General features: G+C 36.7%; 1 protein-coding gene across 1 annotated transcript in view; it reads right to left on the bottom strand.

The window, feature by feature from the left end:
• Positions 1-10,310, bottom strand: part of ALDH1A1 (aldehyde dehydrogenase 1 family member A1) — a 53,996-nt gene extending 43,686 nt beyond the window's left edge. Inside the window, exon 1 of the mRNA XM_021064911.1 lies at positions 10,156-10,310. Within this exon, the coding sequence (XP_020920570.1) occupies positions 10,156-10,221 (66 nt within the window). The 5' untranslated portion in view covers positions 10,222-10,310. The remainder of the gene's footprint in view (positions 1-10,155) is intronic.

Here is an 11,736-nt window from a genome sequence, read left to right on the forward strand (position 1 = left end):
TTAATCCCATCAACCAATCTTTTGGTAAAAGAACCATTATAATATTTATATACCATCTAGTTTCATTATCAGACTCTAGCATTTAAATTTAACATAAAACTCCTCTTTCTGATTAAAGACAGTGAATATTTTGTAAATGAGAATTAAAGTAAGAACATAAGTTTATCTGTCAGCCTCTAGGCAACTGAAGAGATCAGTTGCAGACGATCCCAAATTATACCAGCAACTCTTCTGCATTATGTAGTTTTAAACTTTAATATAGGAGAACACTGTAAACTTAATTTTTGTTTGAATTTGTGCTTACACTCACTTAATCCAAAATAGACACTTTATTTTTATCAGAAAAGTTTTTGTCAAAAAATGATTAGATGCCTGGGAAATACCCTGGAAACACAGACTATGCGTGAGCTATGGCCTTTGCTTTCAAATGGCATATGATCTAAGAGGAGAGTATATTTATATCAAGTCAGCCAGTAAAAAATTGAGGATTGTAGAGTACGATGACCAAAGCAGTGCTCTAGTCAATAAATTCAGGCTGAAACTCATGGAAGAGAGAAACATAGCCTGGAAGAATGCAACCTTGAAAGGTAGGATTGATTTTCTAGCCGGAAAGAAAACCATGAGCAGAGCGAGGGAACCCTATTGGACCGTTTGGAACACAGTGGAGAGATCAGCCCCAAACAGAGAGTACCAGTGAAGACAAGTTATAGATAAATTCCAACCATGAAAATGAAGCCAGTTTGTGGTGGATCTTGATAACCAAGGGAGAAGTTCAGAATCTATTTTGGATATCATAAGGGAGTGACAGGATCAAATGGATGCTTTAGGAACACTGAATTTAATGTACCCCAAATGGATGTGAGGTAGAACAAATGGAGTCCAGGGGATTAGGATGGAGACCATTTTAACAGACTGGGCATGAGATCTTAAGGCTTTAGAGTGGTGTAGCAGTATAGTTTGCAAATTATGAATGATATGCATTCTCTCATAAAAACGGAACTCAGCACAGATAATGAGATGAAAGAGTCAAGCATTGTACCATCCTTTTATTCCCCATAGCTATGGAGAATTTACTGGTAGTAACTACCTTAATCATCTTTTTTTTTTTTTTTTCCTGTTTCAATTTTATTGGGCTTATATTTACCTTCCAGCTAACCATGTAACTGAATGTTTTCAAATAATCATCCTTGTTATAGTTAAATAAAATGTTATGGAGAAGTGCAGGCTAATGAATGTTTATTATAATAATTACAAAACCTGTTGTAGGCCTGTTGAGATTACTGATCATGGTGACAACCTCATTTTCCATTTTGCTTTTTGCCTTTACCAAGTTTAGGGGGGGAAGAGCTCATACTATAAAAGCAAAAAAAAAAAAAAAAAAAAATTCTTGGATCCTATTTAACCATTATGTTAACTATATTAATTTTGGGCTCAGAATACTTTTGAATAATACATATGTACAGTAGGCATCAACTTAAAGTTCACAGTATTGATGGGAAATTATAAATGACTATGCATACTCTTCAACTCCAAGTGCTTTTTATTTGGGGAAGCAATCAATGGAAATGCTGAGCAACTTAAAAATTGATTTTTACTCTTTAAATTTTAGATATGTCAGATATTCAGGTTGTTTCCTGAATGTAGTTTAGTGTCCAAGAATAAATCATAATTTCGAAGGGAGAAAAAAAAAGCCTTTCCTGAATAAAAGTTATTATATCTTAATGTGTTTGGCATAAAGCTATACTTCTAAATAAATAAGCACTTTTCTCAAAATATGCCTGGCTTAGATCAAGTTAGATTTGACTAATAGGCAAATGAAACCTATTAACCTTATCTGCTGATATAAGGTTTTGGAACCCATTGGCTTAAATGGGAGAACCCCTGACTCCCTATCAGTCCCAGGGTACCCTAAATTTGCATCATCTCTGCAGGACTGCAACCTGGCCAGCAGCTTCAGGTCCTGTAAGAAAAGGCAATGCTTTCTTGGTGGCACAGAGATTTTTAGCAGATCACATTTTCAACGCACAAAGAATTTCTTTTAAGTCATGCCAAGAGAGAGGAAGGTTGATGAGACTCTCATTTTATGTCACTTGTGTGAAATTCCAAACCTGAGAGCCTAGGTCTCAGCGTGTGAAATGATGGATGCTATTGTAAATGTATAGGAAGTGATGGATGATGTAAATGTATAAATTGTCTCTCAGCATTAGAAACTGACAAAGTACCAAAGACCATGAAGGTGGGGAGTGCGGTCAGGGAGAAAGAACAAGACGGGGGTTAAATAATAAGAGAGAAAGACTGAACAAAAGTCAGGTGGGAGTGTTAAACATTGAAAAAAATCAAAGCTAAATCTCTGGCAATTACTTTTAACCCAAACCCTGAGGCAACAAAGCAAAATGTTAAGACTCAAAAAAAAAAAAAAAAAATCTAAAAGGAAATTAAGGAGGAAATAACAGAGGGGAAGAAAATATTTAACTGTAGTCAAAAGAATGAAAACAAAAAGAGAGGGTGACCAAAACAAAAGTAGGAGAAATAAAATTTTCCTTTCATTTCTGTTTTATATTAAAGTCTGACTTCAGTAACATAAGTGCATACTCTTTCTTGTTTGAAAATTTCTTTCAGCCTTTCAACTCAATCAGGGGAAAAGAAAAGATGCTAGAGCATTTGTTTCGAGCTACACCTTTGTTTTGTCCTACAGATGAGACAAATACTTGCCAATAATTTCCACACACCATGCAGAAGCACTAGAAAGTTCTATGTATATTTAATATTTAACAATATCAAGAACCAATAATATAATTGCCTTCTTCCATCTAAAGAAAGTACCAAATGTAGACCATAATTCAGTTTGATGTTTGAATTCATTTGACTTCTGAAAAAGCATTGGGAGAGCAGTGGAAATCATCAGTGGGATCTGGGTGGGGAAGATAGATGTCTAGGCAAAGTATTTTTTATTTTTTTTGAGTTTTTTTTGCTTTTTAGGGCCGCACCCGTGGCATATGGAGGTTGCCAGGATAGGAGTCAAATCAGAACTGTCGCCGCTGGCCTAGGCTAGAGCCACAGCAGTTTGGGATCCAAGCCACATATGCAACATACACCACAGCTCACGGCAACGCTGGATCCTTAACCCACTGAGCTGAGCAAGGCCAAGGATTGAACCTGCAACCTCATGTTTCCTAGTTGGATTCATTTCCACTGCACCACAATGGGAACTCCCAGGGAAATTTTTGAGAACTGTGATATTTGTGTAGATTCCCAGCCAAGAAATTTTCATTAATAACTCTAACATCACAACAAAGGCATCAGGTAGAGATATTATAATATTAGAAAGCCAAGTATTAGCAGCATTTTACACACCTTGCAAGCAATGCCAGTTTTTGTGGGAACTTTCAACAGACAAACACACACACACACACACACACACACACACATGCACGCATGCCTGCCCACATGCTCAAAATATATAAATGTGGTGAAATTCAGATTTACATAAATATTTCCTTTTTCTGATTTGTTTACTAGCAGTGGCTCTTAATTAAATGTTTAATTATGAAGCAATATTTCTCGTGTTCTTTTTTTTTTTGTCTTTTTGCCATTTCTAGGGCTGCTTCTGCAGCATATGGAGGTTCCCAGGCTAGGGGTCTAATCAGAGCTGTAGCCGCGGACCTACACCAGAGCCACAGCAACGCGGGATCTGAGCCTCATCTGAAACCTACACCACAGCTCACGGCAATGCCGGACTGTTGACCCACTGAGCTAGGCCAGGGATGGAACCTGCTACCTCATTGTTCCTAGTCGGATTCGTTAACCACTGAGCCACGACGGGAACTCCTCATGTTCTTTTGAACATGGTTCTGTGTTGCCACTTAGATCCAGTAAATGTATAATGCATTCAGCCACAATTATAATAGCATCGTGAAAACCTAAACTACCACCACCATCACCACCCCAAGCCAGATAAATTGCTTTTTGAGACAAGTTTATTGCCATTTTATCAATGCCTGTATTCCCATGAGGTTTCTTTTATGTTAATCTGTATTATATCATCCTATAGATTACCCATGCCATTTCAGAGACATTAATCTAACTCTGGGTTGTGCCTCAAAGGAGTTATTTCTTGTACTCTTCAAAACTCACCCAGCCCCCTCATTATGGCAAAGTAGTTAATGACAAATTCATTAGGTGAAGTCCAGTTTACAGAAATCATAAGAACAGTACTCTGAAAGTCCTTATAAAATGGGATAACATCCTCTTTTAGGGTATGTGCTATTTACTTCAGGATTTTTGTTGATTAGATTTTCTTATGGGCAGGCAGACGTTATAGAACAAAACAAGACTGTCTTCAGAGATGAGCTAAAATATTGCATTCTTAGAGAATGTTTATCTCCTGGGAACAGAATGAATAGTTGGTTCTCTCACTGGTTTGTGGCCATGATCTAGTTCTTGCTGGACTTGGGTACTTTCTCAGAAGGAGAAGGTAAGTGCCTCTGACCTGGCTGGTTATGAGTGAGTTTCCAGAAAAATCAGGAAGTGAGGTTCCTAAGTAATTAGATGGTGACTACTGAAGGTAAAGTTCTAAGGCTGACCCTAAACTTGTAGACAGTTAGTTGCTGTGGTCAACAGACCATACTTTGAGCAGCATCAGCAAAGCCTGGAAGTCTTTTAGAAATGCAGAATCCCATACCTCACTTCAGACCTATGGCATCAGATCTGCATTTCAACCTGGTTCCTGAGTGATTTGCTTGCACATTCAAATTTGAGATATACTGCTCTAAAATATCTTCCTTCTATTGGTCCACCTGTTTAGGGATTTAGTGTCTAAATCATCTCTTATCATCCAAATTTTCATTCTCTTTATCAGAGCAGGAAAGAATAATAACAAATTAATAGGTGTGAAAGCCTTGTTACAGGTAGTCCAAGTACTACAATTTTTAATGTTTAGGAAAAAAATTAAATCACATGAAAGAGAATCAGATCTGAAATGAGAAGATTCATAATCCAGCTTTGACTCTTAAAAGCTGTGCGATCTTTAGCAAGTCACTTAAGCTGTATGAGCTCAATCAAGGTCCTCAGCTTTAAAATTGGATACAAGTAACATTTTTCCTAACCCATTCAGGTGGTGAATTGTGAACTTCATATGAGATCAATAGATGAATATAGTCAGAACTGTGACAAATATCACAAGTATTTGTTCCACTAACATTGGCAACTAAAAATTTTTAGAATTCTAGAAGTCATCTTGGGAAGGAGAGGGTTAAAGAGAGCCTGGATCAAGGAACTAATAATAAGTGCTGGACATTTTCCACAAAGTACCTCACTTAATTCTCACAGCCACTTTCCAAGATAGTCATTATTATTCCCAATTTACAGACAAGGGAACTGAAACTAAAGTAGATGAGAAACTTGGCCAAGGTCACATCATTAAATAAGTAGAAGAGCTGAAAATTGAGGCCTGGTTTATCTTGTTAAACCATTGCACCTTGCAGCCATCCAGCTATTTGTTCAGCTGCTTCCAAGCCAAGAGAAAACAAAATATTGCTTCATTCAGAAGGGAGATAAAATGATTTCTCAAATGAAAGCAGTGCCACTGCACAATCAGCTTTGTCGTAAACATAAGTCCTGTCCAGTTTTAAGTACCCCTCAGTAGATTCCTTCAAATGAAATAAATCAGGCAGTTGGGCTGCAACCTCTTTCTCCAGTCTCATCCATGCTCTCTCTTCCTCACTTTATTACAGCCATGTTTGCCTTTGGATAGTTCTTTGAAAATACCAAGCTCTTGTCTGCATATGTTCTTGCACATGCTATTATCTCTGGGTCTTTGTTTCCCCACTTTCTGTGGCCACCTTATGTTCTGCCTCCCTCTTGCTCCCCTTAACCATCCCCTCCTTAAAGAGACTTTCCCTAACCTCATCAAAAGTAATCTGTTCCCCTCACATTGTCTCAGCTTTCCATTGTCATCTTTTTTAGCATTTACCATACTTTGTGAGTAAAGTGTTAACTTGCTTGTTTTTTTCCCACCCCAACCCCACATACCCTCCAGGAATATATATAAGCACCATGAGGCAAGAAACATACTAGCCTTTACATCATAAGGCCTAGCACAGAACTGTCATTCAGTGATCTGCTAAAGGGAAGAGAAGAGGGGAGAAAGGAAGAGAAAAATGAGAAAAAGGAGAAATGAGTGAAGAGGGTGAAAGCGTGGGGTATTTGGAAATGCATATGGCCTGAATTTGTTTGCTGTAAGAATTTAAAGGGATATAATGATGAAAAACAGCACTTTAAATTGTACCCAGCATATAGTACGCAATAGTTCATAATCTTTATTAAAAATACATCTTTAATGCAGATATCTTAAGCAGTAATATCAGAAATCTGGGAAAGTATCTCCTCTTCCAATCAACATTTGTTGTTCCCTGAGAGTTGAAGAAATTGCACACTGCGGTCAAAGTTCTCTGTGTTATGGCCTCACTCCAAACTCCACCTTTTCCATCAAAGCAGAAAGTCTGTTTCCAGTCTTTCTTACTGTTCTCCTCTTTTTCTATGTTGGTGGCAAATTTCCTCTTGTTGTCCTGGGGACAACTAGAAATAACTAGGAAGGCTCATGGCATGTCCCTCCAATAATAAGGAATGGACAAATGAAAGAATGAGGAAGATAAAACAGGATGCCAGCAACTTCATGTCCCAAAGAAGTGATTTTTGTCTTGGACAAGTCATTTGTTGGTGTGATAGCTGAGACTGACAACTTTCCAAGTCTAGCTTTGTCATTTGCTAGCTGTGTAGCTTAAGGCAAGTAACTTAGCCACTCTCTTCTTCAGTCTCCTCATTTACAAAATGGGACTAGTTATGTCCTTGTAAGGTTATTGTAAGGAGTAAATAACATCATTGTAAAGAACTTAAACAGTTATCGGCACAGAGTAAACACAGTGAATCTTAACTACAGTATTTCCTGTGCGGGTATGTGTGTGTGAGATGTCATTAGCTGAAGATCTTTTCTAGTATGAATGAATTATTACTCAGTGAGTTACATTTGAATTAAGCTAAATATTTTGGGGTTTGAATCCTGTCTGAGAAAGCTTTCTTCTTGAATTTTCTATTTGTCTTTTTTTTTTTTTTTTTAAAGATAGACAACAGTGTTGTGAAGGGAGAATGGAAAACAAAGTTATCAGATCCTGTAAGAGAAAGTTCTTGATCCCCGAAATCCCAGATAAACCCTTGAAACTTTGCTCCAATGCAATCTTTGTCAGGTGGGGCATGACTGTGCAAGAAAGAGTGACAGAAAACTACGAGAAAAGAATGAGATGAGAGGAAAACTTGTGGGAAATAGGTCTAGGAAAGGTTGAATAAAAAAAAGGTTCTGGAAAATTGGAAAGAATTCCAAAAAACAAAAAGAAGTAGCATAGCTAATGTTAATCAGTCACTTCCCATGTACCAGGTGGTATTTCAAGTGCTTTTATATGCGTTAAACTCATTTAATACTTTCTTTTACCTCAGAAAACTCCCATTTTACATGTAAGGAAAGAGGGGCAGAAGAGAGCTAATGTAGTTTGTCCAAAGATCGCATAATTTTCAATTTATGTGATCATCATTTAAAGCTCAATAAAACGGAGGTGTTGGCAGATGTAGGGTTTGTTCAGAATTAGAAAGGGGGAAAAGGAGGATAGAGATGGAATCTGAGTTTATGTGGATTTATAATGATGTTATTGAGGTTGAAATTCAAAGACCTTTTGTATCATTTTAGAAAGTATTTCTCAAACTCCAGTCTCTGTTTTATGCACCTTAAAAAATAATCAGACTGTACTAGGAAATAAGTCATAAAAGTCATATATCAGTGACTTCTTTTGTTTAGATGAGAAACAGTCTCAAGCTTAAGAATATGTAGCTCTTCTATAATTGTAATAACTTTTTGTTACTCAGCCTTGTCTCTTCCCTCCGCTTTGCCACCACAACCAATATATACTAGTGATAATAAAGATGGACACTTAAATAGTGGAGTTTAGGGGCTAGCCGTAGAAGGTAATTTCTCAGACACTATAAAATCCTTGCTTATTTGGTTTGCAACCAGGAAACTTAGTTAATAGCCATCATTTTGCAACTTCTCTTATAAGTGCAAATCCAATACAATTCTTCAGTGAGGCACAGTAAAAAGAAAATGCAAAGGCATTTGAAAAAGCTCACCCATTTAGATTTAATTACATACATAACTGGTGTCCTTCCAAGTGTGAAAATGCTGTAACTAATAAATCAGACAATAAAATGCTATCTGAGCAGAACAGATTTATAGAGAAGATGTATGAGCAATCAAAATTCACTGACTTGCACTGGGTATTTTTACTCAGAAAAGTTCTTATACACAAGAGCAAATTCCTGCTCTTGGAGTCTTGACTTCTTTTGAACACTTAGATCAGTTAGCTTCCCTAGAGGGTGTTCTTGTGTAATGACTTTTAAGTGAACTGGAGATTTTAATCTTAAAATTATCTCCCTGTATTAAAGAATCTCTAGATCAGTGTCTGTATGGTAGATTTTAAGGACTGTCTCATTTGTCTACTACTGTTTTTTCCCTATGTTTAATTACTAAGAGTAGCTTCATTCAGTAGAAAGAATACTTTGTACTAGAGCTTCCAGGAAATTCTAACACAAGGAAAACTGAAAACTTCTGCAAATCAAATTTTAAAAAAATGTGACATTCAGACTACCAAAATATCTTTTCGGGTGGTATCATAGAAAAAAAAGACTCAGTAATAATAGCAGTGGGATAATTCAGTCATTGCCAATGGGTTTGATCTTTATGAAATGAATGCATTTTAAAATTTGCTTCCTTTTGGTTAAAATTTCTTGTGAATGACAAACTTAGAATAAGAAAGTTGGAAAAATTGGAGTTTTGTTATCTTTTGGGCAAACTTTTGCCAAGTGCAACATTTTTGAAGTGTATGAACTCATCACATTTTTCATGTTCCCATGTTGAATAAAATCAAATGGAAAAAATTTCCCTTTTAATAAAACCTTGTGAAAACAATACTTTAATAAACTTTGTAGCTATTGGTCGACCATGTTAAAGGCACTGTCTGATCTCTGCAGATATTTTTCTATGGAAAAGAGCCAGTTAGCTGAACAACTTCCTCATTTGTTGTGCTTATGAAAATCATCCATGGTTACGAGTAAGGAAACAAATTAATAATAGTGGGGTTTTTACTTTATCATTAAATGATAATGCTTTTAGTTTTTCATTGGTTAATTCAGAAAGCAAAATGGCTATCCCTGAGTTGGAATGGTTCCTTTCTTACCTTCCTTTCTGTATCACACCATAAAACTCACTTTTTAAGTGATTTTGGTTAGATTAGTTTTGTTTGTTTTACTTGTTTCTTTGGGAGTTCTAGGCTCTGACTGGAAAGCAGGAATGCAACAGTGTGAAACAGGCAAAGTTCAGAGGTACTCTTGAGCGATTCAAATAAGATCCGTTTCTCCCTAGCTGTGAATTTTTAAGTCTGGATCTGGCTCCTGCTCTTGTTTCTCTAAATATTTATCAGTTAACAATTATGCATCGCTCCAATGGCAGCAGATTTGGCTGAAGAAATAAATAAGGATGCTTTCTTTTTCCAAATATGCTAAATAATGCAAGTCCCATGAAGTTTTTTGTAACTGGAGTTTTCCTTCATCCAATTATCAGATTCAGGTCTTTCAGTTTTGATACTCATTTGCATATAGAAAAATTATGTTACTTCAGTAATGCTCTGTTTTACTTAAGCATGCTGTTTCTCCTTTTTTTTTTTTTTTTTACTTAAAAAAAATCATTTCCCATTTGTCTGTTTCCAGTCCGTTTCTGTAGTATTCGTCTCTCTTAAACATGCTGGGTTCTGCTGAAAGTTAATAGAACTGCTTGGTAAAGTCCCCTGAATCCTAGCACAAGGACCTTATACACCAAAGATAATTCCTTTCACTTAGAAATATTTTAAGAAATAAATTTATGAAAATTTGCCTGCTACAATTTAGAATTCATTATTTGATCAATACACTAAACCCACACCTGCATTTTGCAAGCCTTTTATTTTTATATTTGCAAAGGGCTCTTTACACAAGTTTGCTTAAATTGACCTTTTATGCTTTAAATAAATGTAGTTTTTATAAACCTGATGCAAAGCAGCAAATAAAAGTTGTACTAACCTTAGTATATTGAAACTTCAAATTGGTCAGTGGGACAGGTATGTCTGGCATGGCTGAGGACGACATTTCTGGTTCAGCTCCTGTAATACAGGTGACAGGCTCAGCGAATTGGTTCTGATAGAGCACTTAGCTTTATTTGTTCCTTTTTATGTGCATGGGCTAAGGTTTATTTGCATACTGGGATATGATTGGATGAACAAACTCGGAGCAAAAAGAAAACGACACTACTTATTTGTAACACCTAGGGCAGGAAGCCCTTGACTTTAAACTTAAATCCTTAAGAAACCAGTGCTCCAGCATTGACGCTGCATCTGGAGACAAGGCACTATTTGCAGACGAATTAATTTACAAAGCCGAAACCTGTGATAAGGATATGAATCACAGCTGCTCTGGCCACTAAGGCCAGTTATTATATTTTTGGCTTTTCACTCTTCTTATGCTACTGTAAAACTTTCTGTTCTCTGACAGACTTGGAATCAGAGTATTTGAGGATTGAAAAAGAAACTCAAAGGGCATTTGTTGTTAGCAGAAGCTAGTGAGGAGAGGACCCTGTCCAGGTGTCTTCAGGGCAATGCTGTCAGTGGATCCGTCCGTGCCCCAGAAAACCAGGGTGCAGTTTGGTGAAGAAAGACCCTTTTTAGAGACCCTACCTGAGGTTTGCTTTAAAAAAATCACACCAGTCAAATATATTTTCAGTGCTTGGTAAGTAGACCTACTAGGATTTCTGGAGCTCTAAATCATCTTTATATAGGGGAACAGAAGAGTCAGCAGGATTTTTAGGGAACTCAGACTGCATTGTGGCACACAATCACCACAATAGCTATATGGCAATATTGTCTGTTAAAACACATTTAAAATGAAAGTAACCTCTGGTTTTGGAAGTTGGCTGATATTTGTCAATCATTGAAACAGGCAATTGTACCAAGAGTGAATTTAAGCAGGACTTCCAAATAATGCAAGTTCTTAAAATTAATGTTTCAAGTTGGGAACATTCAAAAAAGACAGTTAACTGTACTACTCCCATTTTAAGTACAGTAGTTTATTTTATTGAAGCTCTCATGAAAGTTACAGTCAGAATAAGATAGAAAACTTTGGTTGCTCTTAACTGGTTACTAAGAATTTAAGAACAACAATTACTATTTTGTTGAAAAATACCAGCTCCTCCAAATATGGGGTTTAAGTAGGGAAGCTAAGGATTTTTGAATAGTGACTCCAAATCAGGTGCAGGAATCTTACCTTTTTTTTTTCCATCCTCACTTTGTTTCCCACTTTAAAGATATGAAGAGATTAAGCAGCTTGCTTATGATCATAGATCTAATAAGTACAAGGCCAAGATTTCACTTCACGCCAGTTTGACAGCGAAACCCTGGCTGTTACTCCTATTTATTCTCCTTGCCCTCCTCGCCATAAGAGAATTCCCAGATGGGTTTGAGAATCACCTCTTCTGCTTTTCCTGAATGGTCACCCTCATAGGCACTTAAGCTTAGGCTTTTACTCATCTAAGATGGGGGTTGACAACTTTTTCCTATAAGGAGATAGATAACATTTTCTGCTTTCTAGACCAGATGGTTTCCATTGTAA

The sequence above is a fragment of the Sus scrofa genome, chromosome 1 (assembly GCF_000003025.6).
Source record: "Sus scrofa isolate TJ Tabasco breed Duroc chromosome 1, Sscrofa11.1, whole genome shotgun sequence".
NCBI classification, from domain to species: domain Eukaryota; kingdom Metazoa; phylum Chordata; class Mammalia; order Artiodactyla; family Suidae; genus Sus; species Sus scrofa.